General features: G+C 39.5%; 2 protein-coding genes across 6 annotated transcripts in view; both read right to left on the bottom strand.

Moving 5' to 3' along the window:
* Positions 1–13,157, bottom strand: part of madd (MAP-kinase activating death domain) — a 118,581-nt gene extending 105,424 nt beyond the window's left edge. For all 5 annotated transcript variants that reach the window (XM_084337839.1, XM_084337841.1, XM_084337843.1 and 2 more), the window contains exon 1: positions 12,894–13,157. The gene's annotated coding sequence lies outside the window, so the exon portion shown is untranslated. The remainder of the gene's footprint in view (positions 1–12,893) is intronic.
* A 617-nt stretch (positions 13,158–13,774) lies between these two features.
* Positions 13,775–19,673, bottom strand: part of nr1h3 (nuclear receptor subfamily 1, group H, member 3) — a 57,143-nt gene continuing 51,244 nt past the window's right edge. Inside the window, exon 11 of the mRNA XM_084337507.1 lies at positions 13,775–17,861. Within this exon, the coding sequence (XP_084193633.1) occupies positions 17,715–17,861 (147 nt within the window). The 3' untranslated portion in view covers positions 13,775–17,714. The remainder of the gene's footprint in view (positions 17,862–19,673) is intronic.

Raw genomic sequence — 19,673 nt, 5'->3', positions numbered from 1 at the left:
TGTCCTCTGAGCCCAGGACTATTCGCGCTTTCCCTCGAACCATTGGCCCAATTTATTAGGCAATCGGAGGACATCGTCCCCATAATGATCAATAATACACCACACAAAATTGCTCTCTATGCGGATGACCTACTGATTTTTATGGATGGCCCTTCCCGGTCGGCCACAAAATTATTGGGAATAATCGACGACTTTGGTAAATTGTCAGGCTTTAAGATTAACTGGAACAAATCAGCCTGCCTACCTCTTAATGAGCTGGCCAAGGCGGTGAGACTACCAGCTGATATCCCCATAGTGGAACATTTTAAATACTTAGGTATAGAGATATTCCCCACGCTGAGTCAAACTACTAAGTACAACTTCACGGGTACTTATGATCAAATACGCCAGGATCTAGACAGATGGTCGTCCCTTCCTAACTCCTTACAAGCCTGGGCTTCCATAATCAAAATGAACGTCCTGCCTAGGATACATTTTGTTAGCTCAATGCTCCCCCTCCCCCGTCCAATAGACCACTGTGATTGTGATTGTGATTAATGTGTCGTCTTGTTTCATGTAAGTAATAATAAAAAAAATTGATAAAAAAAAAACACAGCAGGGTCATTACAATTTTGCAGTTTTCTTTAGTTTTCTTGTTTGCCAAATAATGTTAACCAAAAGACACACGCGCGCGAACACACACGTCAACCTTTTCCAGCGGACCGCGGAGTCTCACAGCTAATCGGAGAAAAAATAAAAGCACAACATACCACCAGATCATCTGAGCTCCTCTCCAGTTGCTGCTGCCTGCTACGGTGTTTAAATCCAAAATATTGATAATCCTCTACCATTGTTGTGTAACATGTCATCTGTTCTCTAGTATTCTTCAGTCTCGGCTTCACGTCAAGTTAAATCCTCTCTATAAGTGAAACTAAAACTAAGTTGTTGTTAAGGTGCAGTAGGCAATTAATTTACTCGGTGGATGCCTGAACACAGAATTACACCAGTATCACTGACTACTACGGCAAGCCTATAGAATATTATTATATTTAATAATAATTATTATAAATATATAATAAATATTTTTTTCCTGTTGTGCCGAAATCGTACCGAACCGTGACCGCAATACCGAGGTACGTACCGAACCGTGGCTTCTGTGTACGTTACACCCCTAGTGTTTAGTGTATTCCACTAAAGGGCTATTGTCGCGTCTTTTCCTGGGATTACTAAGAATCACCAAAACTATACTCATATTCAAAACGGTATAAAACGGAAATGTACGGATGAAAAAACAATCTGTTTTGTACATGTTGACTGGAAGCAACTCACTGACAATCGACGGGTGTATTAGACCCATAGCTATAATATAAGATATATTTTAAGCACTCGCAAATCTCGCAGTCCCCCCATTGATTAAAGCGATGGTGTACTAGCGCCCTCTGGCGCATTAAGCGATGGCGCAGAATGAGTTAATTATCATATTGACTCATCAGTCTAGTCTCGAGTTCACGAGATCTTCCCTCACTCAACTAAGCTGTTCTGATTTGACGGTATTGCTGACGTGAATAAGGCAATGATTTGCAGAACAAGCAAGCGAGAGAGAGGGTGAGAGATAGGGATGCCCCCCGGACCCCGGTTTTAAACGGGAACCGGTACTATATTAGAAAATACCGGAGTATTTATAAGCTCTGACGTCCTCGGTACTGCTATCGATACTCTAGAGAAATTATTATTATTATTATTATTATTATTATTATTATTTAAAAGTTGCGAACGATCCTCTCTCTGTCTCTGCACGAGAAGCGAGCCGCAGCCAGCGAGTCAATTATTACACACACTCCTCGCGAGTCGCTCGCTAGTGCTACACATAGACATACGGGTACTACATACGGGTACTCCTTAATGAAAGTGCTCCCCGACGCCCCGTGCTATAGCGCGCTGCACACAGACAGCAGCTCTGCATGCACTGAGTCGTGATCATGGCGGATAGAGCGAAGCGTTCTAAAGTATGGATATACTTTACAAGGGTCAATGCCGACAATGCACGTTGCCACAAGTGCAACAAAACATTTGCCAGTAAGGGTGGCAATACGAGCAAATCAATTTATCAAAACATCTGTTGGCAAAACATGATATTAGTGTGCAGAAATGCGCGTATTCGACTGCCTTGCGCGCAGTGTTCCATCTGCATACTGCAGCCGTAACCCAAGATACGGAGTTGCCTAGGCTAATAACGAATTATTACAAATAGGCTAATAAACAAAACAATTGTTTAGCTACAAATACTACAATCTAAACTTTTTATAGATCGTCAAGCTGAGGCGTCAGCCACTATGTCCCAGCCCAGTGAGCCCAGGGCCACCACACATCCTCCCTCTACCTCCCTCCACCACCCAAAGTCCTTTCTCCCTAGCAGCTAGAGGAAGGATGACAGAGGATAGGGTGAACGAGTGTCACAGTTCTGTTAGCCTTTTGCATTTGTTGTTTATTATAAAAAGTCTATAATTCAGAGTCAGACACATTTAAAACATTGTTGCTGCTGTTGCTGAAGAAATTATATTAATTTATTATATTTATTTATAAAGTTATATAAAAGAACATTGCTGCTGCTGTTGCTGAAGAAATTATATTTATTTATAATACTTATTTATAAAGTTGTATTTATAAATAATAAAGCAATGTTGATTCTGTTCTTAATTAATTGTCTTTTTTTCTTGCAAAAAAATAACCAAAAAGAACCGATAAGAGTATCGATAAAGTACCGAACCGTTAAGCAGTATCGATAAGAGTAGTAGTATCGATAAAATCCTAACGATACCCATCCCTAGTGAGAGAGATAGAGAGGGAGAGAGAGACCGGCCGGACCATGCAGAAGTGTGTGTAAATGTGTGTGCGCCATCTCTCTCCCTCGTCGGGGACACACACACACACACACAAACTTGACTGCGTGTGTGTCGGGACGTAGCGCATAGTGTAGGGCTGTCCCCGACTAAGGATTTGGATGGTCGACTATGATTGGCCAAAATTTGCCGTTAGTCGACTATTGGTCGACAAAAATAAAAAATAAAATAGTATAATATTAAAAAATTAAAAAAATTTGTATCATTCCATTTGGGCTGTGGGGGGTGCTTAATGTCTGAAGGAGTCGACTGAAGGCTTCTTGTCCTCTGCAAAAGCATGCAATTGGTCCACTGATGGATACATCTTGATATTTGTCTAGTCTAGTGTGTTCATTAGATGGGTGAAATCCTCTTTCAGTGCCTCTGTGCCTGTTTTCGTAGGCAGTTAGCTTCTGGTATGCGTGCCATTAGCGTTAGCCACGCTTCTAGGGCCCCTTTTCTTTTGGAAAAAATGAAAAAATTATAATTTTTTTTATACAAAAAAAACATTATAATTTTTTATATATATATATATATATATTCGACTAAGAGGTTGGCCAGTCGACTACGGCTCCTTTCGCCCGATTAGTCGACTAATCGACTAATAGGGGTCAGCCCTAGCATAGTGTAACCCGACACTTCCTCAAACGGGTTTTGACAGAGGCAGAGAACGAGCGAGCGAGAGAGAGGGAGAGAGATAGAGAGGGAGGGACCGGCGGGACCGTGCAGAATTTCAAGTTCAAGTTTCTTTAATAGTTGTCATACAGAAGTACAGAATACTTTTATACAAAATGCTTCTTACTGTTACGCTCCAGAGACTGTGCAAGACAAGATAAGTATGAAATAAAATAACATAGTATAGCATGTAAATTAGAAGTAAAAAAATGTACAATATGTACAATGTTCGATGCAGAGTAGACGTAACTGAGTTACCATATAATATACAATACTGTGTAGTGTACTAATATACAATACTATATAGTGCAAGGCAGAAATAGGATGAGGTGCAATTTAGGTACAATTTACAGTAGGTGTACGAGTTGTAGTGCAAATCCTTTATCAATAAATATAAAGTGTGTTTGTGTGATCTAAAGTGTGGAGAGTGGGTGCTGCAGTGTGTTGTTTGTTTAAGTGAGTGTGTGCGTGTGGGTGTGTGTGTGTAAATGTGTGTGCGCCATCTCTCTCCCTCATCAGGGACTAGGGGTGTAACGATGCATCGATTAATCGAAATGCATCGATTCTAATATGATGATTCAACTGCATCGATTTGAAAATGTTAGAATCGATTATAATCTAAATTAATCTAAATTTTTAAAAATAATTTTTAAAAAAATAAAGTTTTTTTTTGTGTGTATTGTTTTTAGTGACCTATAGTCCATTCATGCTGAGTGAATCAGTTCCCCCAGCCACATTTGTGTTCTCTCTCTCTCTCTCGTATGTATCACGCTGTGTGGGTGACTGTCACTGAAAGCGCTTATGGGCGGAGCCCATCCAATAACAGCCTGAAATCCTGAGGCTGAAAATGTATGCTTTTGAGTACTTCATTAGAAATATAAAACAATGAATTTTTTTGAAAAGAAAAACGTACAGATGTCTTCCATAGACTCACAGGAATTGTGTAAAGTTGCCCAAATAGTGCAAGGAATAGCAATGCATGTCCCCTTTAACACATTCAGGGCCATTGGGGGCCGTCTAATATCACTCTAGACGGCCAGCATTTCAAAATAGACTTGCATAGTTTGTGAGGCTGTTTGTAGAGCTAAATCTATACTTTATAGTATTGCTATCTGTCCATTCTCATTGTCAATTGAGACCATAAACCGTCCCTTCAAAATGGCTTAAAGAAAAAAAATGTTCATCAATACATTCTCATTTTATAGCCTCGTGAATATAAGCGTTATATGGGATTTGGTCTAGTATATTTCCTGGAAGGCGAGATACAGGGCGCTAAGCTAATAACATTAAATCGAACAGCGTTTCGGCACTACAGAAGCTAAAGCTAAAAGGCAAAATGCATATTGTCGGTATTGATGGTCCACCATGAATGCATGAAGGGGGGGGGGGGGGGGGGGGCGTCGTTTCTGATTATTGATTACCAATAACTAGTGATGCACGATATATCGGCCGATATGGCCGTTTTTTTACACATCGGTATCGGTCCGATATCAAGATAGGGCCGATATTTATAAAAAAAAAAAAAAAAAAAAAAAAAAAATTATTTTTTTTTTTACATGTTTTGGCCTTAAATAGTTTCAAAATATCTGTAATTTCTGAAAATAAGTTACAAAAGTAAAAAAAAAATGCGTTTTGGAAAATAGCTCTTTATTTGATTATCATAAAAGTGTTTTCTATACAGAGATATCGACATCGGTAAATATCGGTATCGGCCAGAACGGCAATATTAATATCGGTTATCGGTATCGGCCACAATTTTCACATCGGTGCATCACTACCAATAACCACGTTAGCCTCAGTAGCCACATTCGCTGATAACGGTGGATGGCTATCATAACAAGGCCTGATAATTTACGTGAAAAAGATCTTACCGTGGGCCGATTGTAGGGGTGGGACAATACATCGATCCAGATCGATATATCGATCTATTATCAATCATCAAATAGGATCGACGCAACGTAAAAAGATCGATTCATATTGCGATACTCTTATTTTGAAAATCCCCGCGAGTCATATCCGCCGGCGCCCAGTATTGTGAAACTCCGTGTAGAAATTACAGCAGTGTTTGCGTCTGCTGTAAAGCACTACAGAGCGTCTATTTTGCGAGCCGATATAAGTCTGTGCAGTTTTTTCCCCGCAACGGGTCAAATGCATATAACAGGCGTTGCATCGTCGCCATTCCTTTATGCCAACGTCGCGTTAAATATCTAAATGAACGTCGCGTTGGCTGCTAAAAGCTAAGCAGCTAACCGTGAGAGAGAACAGGAGAGTGGAAAGGGGACTTGGAAGGAGGAGGGGTGGGGGCTGTGGGGGACTGTGTGTGTGTGTGTGTGTGTGTGTGTCTGTGTGTGTGTTAAAGCTCAATATATAAAAACAAAAGTGAACAGGAGGTCTATTTGTATTAAAAACAATAGATTGTTTTTCATTTAAATGTCTGGAAGAGCTCAAAAATAAATACATCAATTGATATTTCCGTAGCCTTTTTTTAGTTGATCTAAATGTGACTGATTGTGTTAAATGGGCACATAATATCGCCTCATATCGATCGCAGACACCTGAATTGAATCGTATCGTATCGTATCGTGGCAGACTTTGTGATATCGGCAAATATCGTATCGTTGTCCAAAGAATCGATATCGTATCGTATCGTGATGAAACTGATGATTCCCACCCCTAGCCGATTGGATCCCCAAAAGCATTTCCCAGTTATCGATCGCCATCTGGTAGATCGATATGTCCATTGGCTGATATATTCCTTTACTGCATAGTGAATTCGGCGTTGCAAAAGGTATTCCAAGCTACAGGCTACTAGGGCTGGGCGATATGGCCTAAATATGATATCACGATATTTTCTGACCTTTCGGCGATACACGATACGCATCACGATGTTTTTCTTTTTTTCCCCAAACAATTCATTATGAGGCTTACCAAGACAGTATTTGAGTTTGCAAGCTAACATTAAAGACAAAATAAAATACCCATGCATTTAGCATTTTTATATTATATATTAGATTTAGATTATTGGATTATTAGATTATATATTGCATATATTTAGCAATGAGATATTATATAATTTAGATATGAAATATGATGAATCGAAAATGGGGGACCCTGATGTAAACAAGACGAAAGTCTTTCGCTGGTCTGCATCCCCTTAACAATTGTATGTATTGAGCTGTACTGTACCCATTCTGCAATATGTTAATAAAGTTTTAAATCAATCAATCAATCAATAAATAGGATTTTAGCATTTTTATGAAACTACTGTATATTTGTATGTCTCTAAATGTTTTGATGAATTGAAAATGGAGGACCCTTATGTAAAAAAGCCGAAAGTCTTTTTCTGGTCTTCATCCTCCAGTCAGTCCACTGTTGTTGTATTGAGCTGTACTGTATTGTACCCATTCTGCAATCGTTAATAACGTTCATTCGTTCAATCATTCAGCCGGCAAAAGAATAATTTTGATTGACAGTCGAGTCTGCCAATTACGTCACACCGCTTGTACCCGCCCTGCTGTTCTTAGCACCAATCGGCAAGCAGCGCTATTATTTTTTTACTTCCTGAATGCCCTCCTTGATTTTAACGAGAGCTCAGCTCAACGACAACAACAACAGCTCACCGCAGCCGACGAGTGATTACTAGCGCACCGCAGCATGACAACGAGGCATAATGATTTTACTGCAACAAATGTTATAATAAAAGCCTTTCCATACATCTGTCTGATTGAAAACTTTATTAACAGACCGCAGAATGGGCACGCACAACTCGGCACGGACTGAGATATGAACAGTAACGCTTGCTATCTATGTCGTCATTGGACGTTGCTATGTTTGGGTAAATACGCTGATGTGTAACTATATAACGTGTAACTATATAATGTTGATGCCACAAAACGAATGCCTTTGTTAATCATACGTACTAACTTTGATGCAGTAGTGTGTGTGTGGGAGCGGCGTTGTTCAAAAGTTTGAACGGGGTGGACCAGATTGACGCGACACAATCCTCTTGGGCAAAACATCACGATATCCACGATACGTTAAAAAAGTGTATCGTTAATGAACTGTACCCGATATTTATATAATATCGTCATATCGCCCAGCCCTACAGGCTACACATATAGGATCCAGCTAACTGGAAACTCCATTGAAAGTTAAATAAAAAATAGTGCACCGTTCTGCCACAGGGCACACTGCATTATCGAGACAGCGCCCCTAAGAGGATCTGGCCGGTAATGCACTTTTCAGAATTCAAAGAGTAGGGTACTTCTGCAGTGCCGCTCCGTGACCTTGAGTAGGTTATTAAAATGGAATAAAAGCCAAAACAACCTTGCCACGGACATGTCCGTGGATGGCCCTCTAGCGTTGGATTCGAAACACGGACATCTCCGTGGATGGCACTCTAGCGTTGGATTCGAAACACGGACATCTCCGTGGTCGGGCGGGAATGTGTTAAGGGTCCACAAAGTTAGTGCCACATTCATTGTCTAAGGAACAGCAACGGCTTACATCCTGGTGACATCACAAATGTCAGGGTCTTTTCTCTGATTTCTAGCTTTAGAAGAGAGTAGCGCATGTTCAGAAATACTTGCAAAATGTTCTTGGGGACCAGATAAATAATATTTGTCATCAGCCTAGCATGACATGTCAGACATAACAAGATGCTGTGACACATCGGTTGTCTATAACATCCAATGGATATGTTTGCAACTTCATCCAAACAATCATCCACTCATTAGCTATACAATACAAATGAGCTAACCTTAAAGTGTAAAGAAGACACCCCACAAATGCAGAGTGGGTTTGAGAGGGAGAGGGCAGGGGAGGGGCTCATCCATCTGTGATTGCAGTGCTGGTGCACAATGGTAGACACGGTAGAGACTTGAGGGGGTTTTACAACGGAGGAATAATTTATAGCTTGAGCAAAAGGTACATGTGTATTCAAACAAATCAATTTATTAATTCAATTAACAGGCTACATCTTGATATTCGTCAGGGTTTTACGAACGAACGTTCGAACCTTCGTTTTTAATGTAAAAAAGTGGCATTTGTTTAATAAATATCCTCAAACTAAATCCTCAATTTGAATAAAGTGATTAAATTAGTCTCTTTTTTATTAAATCGACTTTCTTTAATGAATATAACGTTTTTTTTAATACTATAATATTAGTGTAGCCTAATCTTTATCTGCAACTGTGAAGAAAAACCACATTGGTTCAAACAGAATGAATAGACACATAAAAGAAACATAAGAAAAAAAAAAGAAAAAAAAAACGAATTCGAATTTTGATTTAGAATTCGAATGTTACCATAACGAACGAACGTTCGAACATTCGGGCTCAGCCTTACAGACCTGTTTGTAAACTAATGGGTTATGAATTACATGGCGGGTTTCGTATCCATAGACAGCTAGCCAGAGGGAGATGAACAGAAAAATGGCATTTGCGCCTGTATGTAATTAGTAAAATACTCCAGTGGCAGTGAAACACAATTACTGCAGACCTGTGTGTTGGTTGTCCTTGTAACAAGAAACTTGACAAATGTTTGAGAAACGGTGGATGGAATAATAAAGAGAGAAAAAAGAAACCATGTGCAGGGTCGCCTCTCATTAGCACAAGTTTGAAATGTGGACTGATGGAAAGAACAATCAGCAGCAGCACACAGTCCTTCCATGAGCCAATCCACTAATCGCTTGCTGGGGGCAGCAATAATTTTCTCCACTCGAGGCTGCAGTCTCTGGCCCCACCCTGATCATGATGTTGGAACACCTCCAAAGAGATTCTCATGTCACATTTGGGGTGGGGACAGTGTGTGCAGCAGGGTGCAAATTTGAAATCCTAGATGGCAGCACAAGGCTTTCTGACTGTATTTTCTGCTGCAATGATGTTGTCCCAAAAATATTGAAACAATGACCAGGATTAATAGGTTTCACTAGGCATATAAAATACATGTACAGCTCAAAATAACATTTAAATAACGTTAACTTTTTTTAATTATTATTTGTATTCTATTTATTTTTGGGCTTTCTGTATTTTTTCACCCATCCCAATTGTAGTCGTTATGCCAATTCCCTTCATGGTCGTTGTGTGCATTGCCCCACTGTCGGCCTGAGGAGGGTGTAGAACTACCACATGCCTCCTCCGATACATGTGGAGTCACCCGCCGCTTCTTTTCACCTGACAGGCGTGACAGCTAGGAGTTTCACTGGGGGAACATAACGCATGCAGCGGTTCACGCTATTTCCCCCAGATCCCCTCCCTGCTGAACAGGCGCCACGACCGACCAGTAGGAGTCGCAGTTTACAACGACCAGGACACATACCCCACCGGCTTCCCACCCGCTAACACTGCCAATAGACCTATCTCAAACCCTGCCCCTTTTCTTGATCCTCCAATCACAGCTGTCGCTTAACTCGAAGTCAGAGGTAAGCGACAGCTGTGATTGGAGGATCAAGAAAAGAGGGCAGGGTTTTGAGACAGGTCCATTGTGTTAGTAGGGACGACTGACCAAGCCGGAGGAACCGCTGACAGCTGGATTCGATCCCAGAGTCTCTGCTGTGGTAGGCAAGTGCTTAGTCCACTGCGCTACCCAGCTGCCCTAGCAGTGATGCGTTCCTCATGGGACGGGGTTGCACGCAGTGCAGCCAAAGTTGTGTGTGCAGAAGCTCGTGCGCGCACACGCACGGATGTGCACGGCACGCGCACACAGGAATGCGCTGCACTCGCTAAGTACCCACCTGGCCTACTTTGCATATCAATAGCGCCGGTCGTCAGGTGTGTTAAATACGTTCTCAGATACATGTACATTCACACAGAACTTGTGAATGAAATGTGTTACATTCCATTCGTAGAGGCAATTAGGCATTGTCTTTAGTCTGTGCTTAAAGGAAAACTCCAACATGTTGGAAAATTAGCTTATTTAACATCTTCCCTGGAGTTAGACAAGAAGATACATACCTTTTTTGTGTCTGTGCGTGCATTTAGCTTTGGGAACAGTGGCTCCGTTAGCATAGCTTAGCTTCATCACTGGAAGTGAGGGGGGGCCGGAGCCTGACGTTCCCTTACAGTGTATAGTTTGATTGATTGATTGAAAAGTTTATTAACAGATTGCAGAATACACTCCAAATACAACTCCAAAACGTTCATGTAAACATGTTGTGACCTGTGTATTCACCACGTGGAGAAATAAAAAATAATTGAATTAGACAATTACGTTTTATAAGCAAATATACTCTAACTCTGAACTATTTTTTGCCTAACCACTCCTCTCTGAGCGCAGCCAGTGATTTCAACGTGTCGTCGTGATTGTTGACATTCGCATTCATTCAAAGGATCCGAACCGATTGAAGTTTATGGATACCATGACTTAAAATCCTCTTACCTTGACGATTAAAAGCCTCCCCAATTTAGAAAACAGTAATCCAATGGCTGGTATTGTTATACCGGACGCTCTGAGCTAACCGGAGCTAACACAGATCAGGATGGGTTTTCAAAATAAAAGTGCAACGTTTATAGCAGCGGAAAACGTTTATTTTGTACATTATCTAACGTTAACACGAACCTAAACTAACGTTACAACTAACATAAAGTTAGTTTAGGTTCGTGTTAACGTTAGATAATGTACAAAATAAACGTTTTCCGCTGCTATAAACGTCGCACTTTTATTTTGAAAACCCCAGAAAGGAAGTCATTATATATGCTTTACCATCCTGATCTGTGTTAGCTCTGGTTAGCTCAGAGCGTCCGGTATAACAATACCAGCCATTGGATTACTGTTTTCTAAATTGGGGAGGCTTTTAATCGTCAAGGTAAGAGGATTTTAAATCATGGTATCCATAAACTTCAATCGGTTCGGATCCTTTGAATGAATGCGAATGTCAAAAATCACGACGACACGTTGAAATCACTAGCTGCGCTCACCGCTCAGAGAGGAGTGGTTAGGCAAAAAATAGTTCAGAGTTTATTTGCTTATAAAACGTAATTGTCTAATTCAATTATTTTTTATTTCTCCACGTGGTGAATACACAGGTCACAACATGTTTACATGAACGTTTTGGAGTTGTATTTGGAGTGTATTCTGCAATCTGTTAATAAACTTTTCAATCAATCAATCAAACTATACACTAAGGGAACGTCAGGCTCCCGCCCCCCCTCACTTCCAGTGATGAAGCTAAGCTATGCTAACGGAGCGACCGTTCCCAAAGCTAAATGCACGCACAGAGACAAAAAAGGTATGTATCTTCTTGTCTAACTCCAGGGAAGATGTTAAATAAGCTAATTTCCCAAAATGTTGGAGTTTTCCTTTAAGCGAGGGAACATTTATGTGCGCACACGCCCATGAGCGTGCGTGCACGTGGCGTCATTAGCGTGCATGCAACCAGTGTTGATATGAAGAACGCAACACTGCGCCCTAGTGTTTACTTTTTAACTTCTAAGCAAAAGGCCCTGGTTGATATTGCACTTAAAATATATATAAAAATTTGATAAAAAAATATATATATATATATATATTTTAGTCTGATGTGTGGGTTGAAGTTGAATGGGGATAGAGGAGGGGTTGTTATTGCTGGCCACACCTCAGCTCCTACCAAAAGAGGTCTGGGAAAATATTAAACCAACAGTATATTATAGCTATATAGAATTTAGAATAAAACACAATACTCGTGCCATAATGATAAGGACTTATCATGTTTCCAGACCTCTCTTGGTAGAGCCTGAGGTGGGTATGGCTGGCAATAGCAACCCCTCCCCTAACACCTTTCAACTCCAACCCCCACAACGTGCAATACCGAGGGGCTTTCTCTCTATTTATAGAGGTCGCTGTTTGACATTAGAGATGCTATCTCTAAATTAGTCAGCTATCAAATACGTTCCCCAATAGTCATTGTGGATATTAGACGAACATTAATGTTGTTCAAAGAAAAAGGCTGAACATTAATGATGGTCTAGGCCTGCCAGAGCTGCATTCACTACTACAGCATGTACAGTACGTTAACGCACTCCTAATAACCTTAAACCGAGATGCTCAGAGCAAACCAACAAACGCCTGCATACTGACACAATCATCAACTAACGTTATGAGCTTATGCACCGATAACGTTACTAACGTACATCCTCCACTCCAGGCTCCATCACGCTAGCTAGCTGCATCGTTTACGTCAGGGGTGGATTAACTAGCTGTTAGCTAACAGGATAGCTGCTAATGGTACAGTAACTAGCTTAGCTGATTTTTCACTTGATAGAGCAAGCAATTGTGTATCTTAAGTAACGTATTAGAAATGGATATGTCCAACCCACACTAGGTTGGCATTTGGTGGGTCAACGTTAAATAATAAATAACGGACGGACAGAATAACACCCTTACCTGGCTGCATTAGCCGTTAGCTAGTCAGTTACCGCTGTCGGCCTGGTTGATGCTGGTGCCCTTCTCCTCGGTCAGTGGAAAAAGCCAATGTGACGCGAATTTACATTCATTTCAAATTACGATGACTCGTTTAAGAAAGATGACAGTTGAAATAAACTACTCCATCGTGTAAGCCCATGTTCAGAGCCAAGCTAAATGATGCAATATTGGCATTTGTCTTCCCTCATTGAGCGGATGGCTCACAGCCTGTCTTCACAACATCCTCTTCTCTCTGCTGGCAGTTCGAGTAGGGTATATCTGCAGAGTCATGACTCTGGGTATATCTGCAGAGCCGCATTGGGCAGTTCCGCGTATTGACTGTACCACTCAGCTCACACTCCTACGCAGAGACGACGTTCCACTGTCAAACCTCTATGCTGCCCAAATAGGAAGTCAACTAAACGGTGTTACGGTATAGTTTTTATTACTATTTACTAGTATTATTTACCCTTAACATATTTAATAGATACTATCATATTAATTGCCCCCCCCGTGTCTTTTTATCATATATTTTATAAATAAGAATCGAAAATGAGTTAGTGCAGCCGTTTATTCAGTGTCCATGGAAACGACGATGAACGCAGCGCAGCCTGAGCCTTCTTCTGATCATACTATCACAGAATAATTCACTCTTAATGTTCAGACAAGATTCATATTTGGTTATTTGTAATACTATATATACATGCAATTCAAAGTTATTACCACATTTCTTCTAAACTAATTTGGTCGTTTTTGTTCCAGTAATAATAAGGCGCCTGGAGCAAAGCTCTTTTGAAGACTGTGACGTATAGGCAGCTCTGTGTATGAATGTGATTTCCATAATAACATTTCCAGCAAGTGTAAAAAGTCAACAGTTTATTGATGCCGTTGGAACTCAACTAACTTATACCACTTGGAAAATTATATCGGAAAATGAGATTCTGGTTTCAAATATATCATCTTGCAGTTATGACTACAATATTGTCAGTTTTAATTTATACGTAGCAGAATATACAAGGTCTTAATAAGGCGTTACAAATATTAAAATAGGTTTGCATTTCTATTATATCAACATTGTTTACAGCGTCACCCTTTGAAGACAGAGAAGGGAATTAAATGAGATCTGCACCAGAGATGTACATTTATATACAATACAATCAACTTCAATACCTACAACATTAACATATATATATGCTATTTATCATATAGCCGCTTTTCATTTGAACTGAGAATAAGCTCATTCCAGACCATCCTTATGTTCAACAGATGTAGTGATTGATGCCCTCTCTTAGCTTGACTGAGGTAAGAAACACTTGTGATAGGAGGGTCAAGAAAAATCAAGAAAAAAAACCTGTTGGACCAAAGCAACGGATGTGTTTGGGGTGTCAAGAGGATGGAGCTTAATAGGTAAATTTGCCAAGCTCAAAGCAATCTTGTGGTAAAATAATCCATCACCCCTACAAGGTCAGCAGAGCCTAAATTTGTATTGGAAGCTAAATGTTAAGTGTTTGTTCAAGGAGACCTCAGAAAACAGAGTGGAAACCAATTGCTTACCCATCATTATTGGATGAATGAAAGCATAAAAGGGTAAGCAGCTCCACCCAATACTATAGTCTCCCATGATTTATAATGACCAAAAGTCACTTGACATTCATAGTAAAGTTTCATGTTGCTTTCTACAAATTAAATAGCCCTCTGGTTTGGTATGGCCACTCCCTTATAACATTTCCTATAATATTTGAAAATCTGAAAACAAGTTACAAAGTCACTGTAACAAACATGTTCCCGTTCAAATTATAGCATTTACGATGTAAAATAGTGAATGAATGTTGAATTGAAGAGAGAAAGTGATGGGCATAATACAGTCAAAATGTTTAGACAATGTTGCTTAAAGGCCCAATCCGTAAATTTCTTTGAACATAAAAATTAGGAATATGTTCTATACTTTGATTTGTACATGGAAAATGTGCTATTTGGAATTTTCTTAACCAATCATAAATCAAAATATAGATCTGTTTACTAATATAACCAATATAAACACAACAAGTACAACCCCGAAATACAGCAAATAGTTTTAAATGAATATTTACTGTTACTATAGTCAATCGACTACAGAATGAAAATATGTCTCCATTCTCATTATATTTTTTCTGGTGGGGCTACCCATTTGTTAACATTTAAATCACAGATTGGGCTTTTAACTATTTTAATGTGATGCATTAAAACCAGAAAAACAAAGTTTTGTAAATTGTCTGGGCTTTGCACACGTTGTCTGAATTGGTTGTCCAATTTATCCATACCTGCTGGCAGCAACTGATATTTGCTGAAACATCCGATTTTGTATGACAGAACCTAGAGGGCAATACAGTATTTATTAAGTTTTCAGTTTATTATTACCTCCTGTCAAATTGATCATGCAACTTTACTGCTTAAAGTTAACTCTTCCCATGGATACGAAAATAAACTACAATACAGACATACAGTTTGTTGGAGGGTATATTACCTAATTTACAAAAACAGTCAGATGTAATTTGGGCTCAAATTGATTTGATAATATTCAAATCACTGACATTCTGCCACTATGTGCTCTTATAGACAGCCTATTTTGGCAATTCGGCACAAGTCAATCCATCACCATAGAATGTATGCTCAGCAGTAAATATTTATATTCATGAGGCTACATCAAAGATTTTAGCTGTAATATGTTGCATTATTAATTTGATCATGATCTGGAAGATATGGTGGGAATATCTATATAACAGTATAACAAATATAACAGTTGGCTGATCAAACTGTTGCAATAAATTCATGATATAAAATGTATGATTTTCCTTTTTTGAAATGACGAAAGCCATAATCAATAACACCGGAATTATTCATGCTAGAAAGAAAACAAATCTAAAAGGATCATTTCTTTTTAGTTTAGTTTTGTTACCCTACACCCTATTTTGCTATTATAGCACATGCATCATTTGATTCCGATGTAAATCTCATCAATGGAAGTATTATGATGTTCCTGCAGAAGGACTATGGCATGGTCACTCCAATGCACAATATATTAAAGTGGCTGCCTCATGATAACATCCTCCAATTGCACCCAATTAACACATCCATAGAAAAAAAGCTTGCTCATTTCATGTCACGTAACACAATTTTACAAGCCTTTACAAGAATTTTAAGGGTGCATCTGCACTCTATACCCGTAACATTAATTGTGTTTCATTTCTCTTCAAATAGTATATTATTCTGAGACATCGTCTTAGTAAATTTGAGTCCAAATGTCACATTCATAACTTTAGAATTTAATATATCTTTTTCAAACGTGAGACCCTCAGAGTAAAATGTTTCCCTCCTCACAACCATGTTGGCAGAGTAAGAATGTAATGGAGCCTGGGATGGCCATGCCACAATGTGTACCAGAGGAGCTAAATACCCTTTTTCAGTGACAACATTTTCATCAGAACCAGAAGGTATGATGGCAGATAACAGCAAAACGATCTTGGTTGAGTGAAGGGGGGAGGGGGGGGGTACAGAATTATCCATTAACTACTTCACCATTGGACTAAAACAACCAGGAATGCAAATCTCCCTGGGAATGCCTTCACAGAAAGCTAATCAACGAACAAAGCAGCATTTTCACAACTGACAGATGCAGTAGGGTGAGTGCTTGTTCAATGTTTAGATTGATAATCTAAGTCACTTCACCATTTCCTGTACATGTTCAAATTTTTTTCAGTGCATGAGGAAACTACAACTAAACCAGTACACAGAACAAGGATAGAGTCTGCCGGAGAGACTCGGTCCTCATTCTGAATAGTCACATTATCACCAACCCTCCGATACGAATGCGTTCTTGTGCGTTTGTATGTGATTGTACAATCTTTCATATGGATATTTTGTTTATGTGAGCTCTTTATCCATTTGTCTTGTGGAAATAAATGTGCCATGTACATGAATGGTCCTTGTTATATTTCAAAGAATAAACTCAAGTAATTGACTAGAGAACAGACACCTCTTAATTACCAGAGCATTACAATACATCACTTTACCTGAGCAACTTCTGCGCCGATCAGCTCAATTCCTAATTCTCCTCCAAAAAGGAACAATTACATCAAGCTGATCGGTTGCTCAATTACAACACACAATTAACAACCAGATGCCCTACCAATCTATCAAAAGTCTGAACACCAATAAGATGTTGCTTACCAACATCGGGTAGCAGCCTGCATATCCCCAACTCCGTATCCCATTCCATTGAAATGCAACATAAAATTACTAGTTATTTTTAATGTGTAGCTGCAATCCTCCAAAAACTGGATTATGAGGGTGCGATAGCAAAGAGCTGTTCTAAGCTTTATGATTAGCATTGTTAGAGTTAAGAGTTAGAGATAGAGTATAGAACTGCTCTAGAGATTGATTTAATGACTTTCAATAGATATCAATGCATTGATAACACTGGCTTGTGAGCCTGGTGGCGGCATTAATCTCACCAGAATGAGCCCATCTCAACCTCAACACAATTGGAAGAAAGTGCTGAAAGAAAGGTCTGGAAGAAAACAGGGTGGCCACGCTTCAAACCCCTTCTCACCACAAATGTATTCTGCAGTCTGTAGGAGAGTAAAGGTCATTGCTACTCTCAAAAAAAATCCTCCAAATCTTTTACAACAAATCTCTGACCAGGAGAGCAGAAAGGAAGCTGTGTTGCTGGGTGTTTTCCACTTCAATGTCTCAATTGTTCAAAAGATGCCACAAATATCGGTCCCAGGCTTATGGGGCCCTGAAGTGCGACATCAGGCTTTTCGGTCACTCGTGGACATCCCAGATTTCAGAGAGCAGAGGGGGGAGCTTCTTGTCCTGAAGGCGCAGGGCGAAGACCTGCTCCGAGTGGACACTGCTCAGGGTCCGTAGGCTCACCAGCTTCATCAACATCCGGGGGAACATCAGGTGATCCTGAGGGGAACAACACAACAAAAACACCTTTTACAATAGAATAGAATACATTTTCTTCAGAGGAATGTAAAAAGAGGTGGATCAGGAGATTAAACACTCCATTAAAACAACTCATACAAAACAACCTGGGGCACAATTACGAAGATGCCTTTCACAGGGTCTGATACACCTTTCATTTACAAAAACAAAAGCTAGACCAATGTTGTAGGTTGAATTCTGTCCCTCCCTGCAACTCAGAAGTCTAACCCCAAGCCCAACACCACCTTGCAGCCTAGAAATGGGCTTCTTCTTTACCAACACTGCTTGGTGCAGGTGTCCCGAACACCATACAGCACGAACAGCATTGTTTCCTCAACACCTGTTCCCTGCATTCACCCATATGTGTCACCTTCTTCTTAGATCCCAGCGCTCGTCCCCACGGATGTTACGTTCCTGTACGTTCGTTCATCTGTGAGCATACCGAATAAAGTGTGATGAGTTCACTCTTGTTCATTATTTTGTATTGTACATCATCCTCTCCTCATTGCTTGCTTTCATCGTGTCTCGAGTAAACTTATTATCATCCATTTTACATGAAACTGTGCAATGCCAAAATAAATGATCAATCATGTTTACCATTACCATGTAAATGTTATGCTGTATATCCAAGAGAGCGGTTGTTTAGAGTATAGTTAACTTGGGATCACATAAAGTGATAGCATTAGGCTATATGTTATTATACCGATTAAGTAGCCCACTAGCATTTTGGCCAGAGTCGGAGAGGCTAAATCATTACACACACACACAAAATAATAACAGTAGTATTATTATGATGATCATCAATTATTAATAATAATAATAATAATAATAATAATAATAATAATAATAATAATAATAATAATAAATAATAATAATAATAATAATAATAATAATAATAATAATAATAATAATAATAATAATAATAATAATAATAATAACAAACATTAGTCTGTAGGTGCACATACAATTATCAAACAAAGCCTTTTTATATGCAGAAAGTGAAAGGCTAAAGCGCACATAGATACACACCACCAACAACAACAATAAACAGTAATCCATAGGTGTACATTTAATTAACCAAACCATTTTTAAATGGAGTTTAAAAACCAGCGAGTAAGGGGTGATTTTCAGCCAGATGTTTAAAATGGTTTCACAGTAAGATACCTTGGAGCATCTGATAGAAATAAAAAAAATGTGTCCTTTATTTATACAGATAAGATATATAAAACCAGTTTTACGGAGGGGGCGGAGCCGGCGGCATGGGATAAGGACGTGTTTCATAGCTGCCGTATACTTTGGAAAACATACTTTTCTACCCCTATAGTCTGTTATATTTTTGGTTTTTAGTAAAAAGCATTGCCAGGTTATTCACCTTATATATATATATATTATTATTTTTCGGAAAAATGGCAAGCAAACTGTCTGCTGTTCAGGTTGTAGCAACACCAGCAACTGAAGGTATCACACCTAGCACGGCAGGGGCTGAGCTAACATTAGCAGCCATTAGCAAACTGACCCAATTCGCCTAGCCCCTTTCGGGACTGTAAAATCACACCAACATTGTTGGACTAGCTAATCGCTCTGTGAATACAGTCCCTTCTATGATGATGTAAAAATCCTACAATTAAGTCTGTCTCGCTTTTTTCTATCAAAACGCTTGTCGTACAGGTGTCGCAAAGGGTTTTGGACAGACAAACGCTAGGGTTTGAAAGCTTGGCATTGCTAATAACCATTTAAAATCATTTTAATAAACTGGTCAACACTGCTTTATTTCCGGCTTTGGCTGCCTGATGC

This window comes from Notolepis coatsorum (assembly GCF_963971535.1).
Source record: "Notolepis coatsorum genome assembly, chromosome: 20".
Classification (NCBI taxonomy): Eukaryota; Metazoa; Chordata; class Actinopteri; order Aulopiformes; family Paralepididae; genus Notolepis; species Notolepis coatsorum.
Note: the sequence above shows the minus strand (reverse complement) of the source record. Positions and strands in the feature narration are given on the sequence as shown.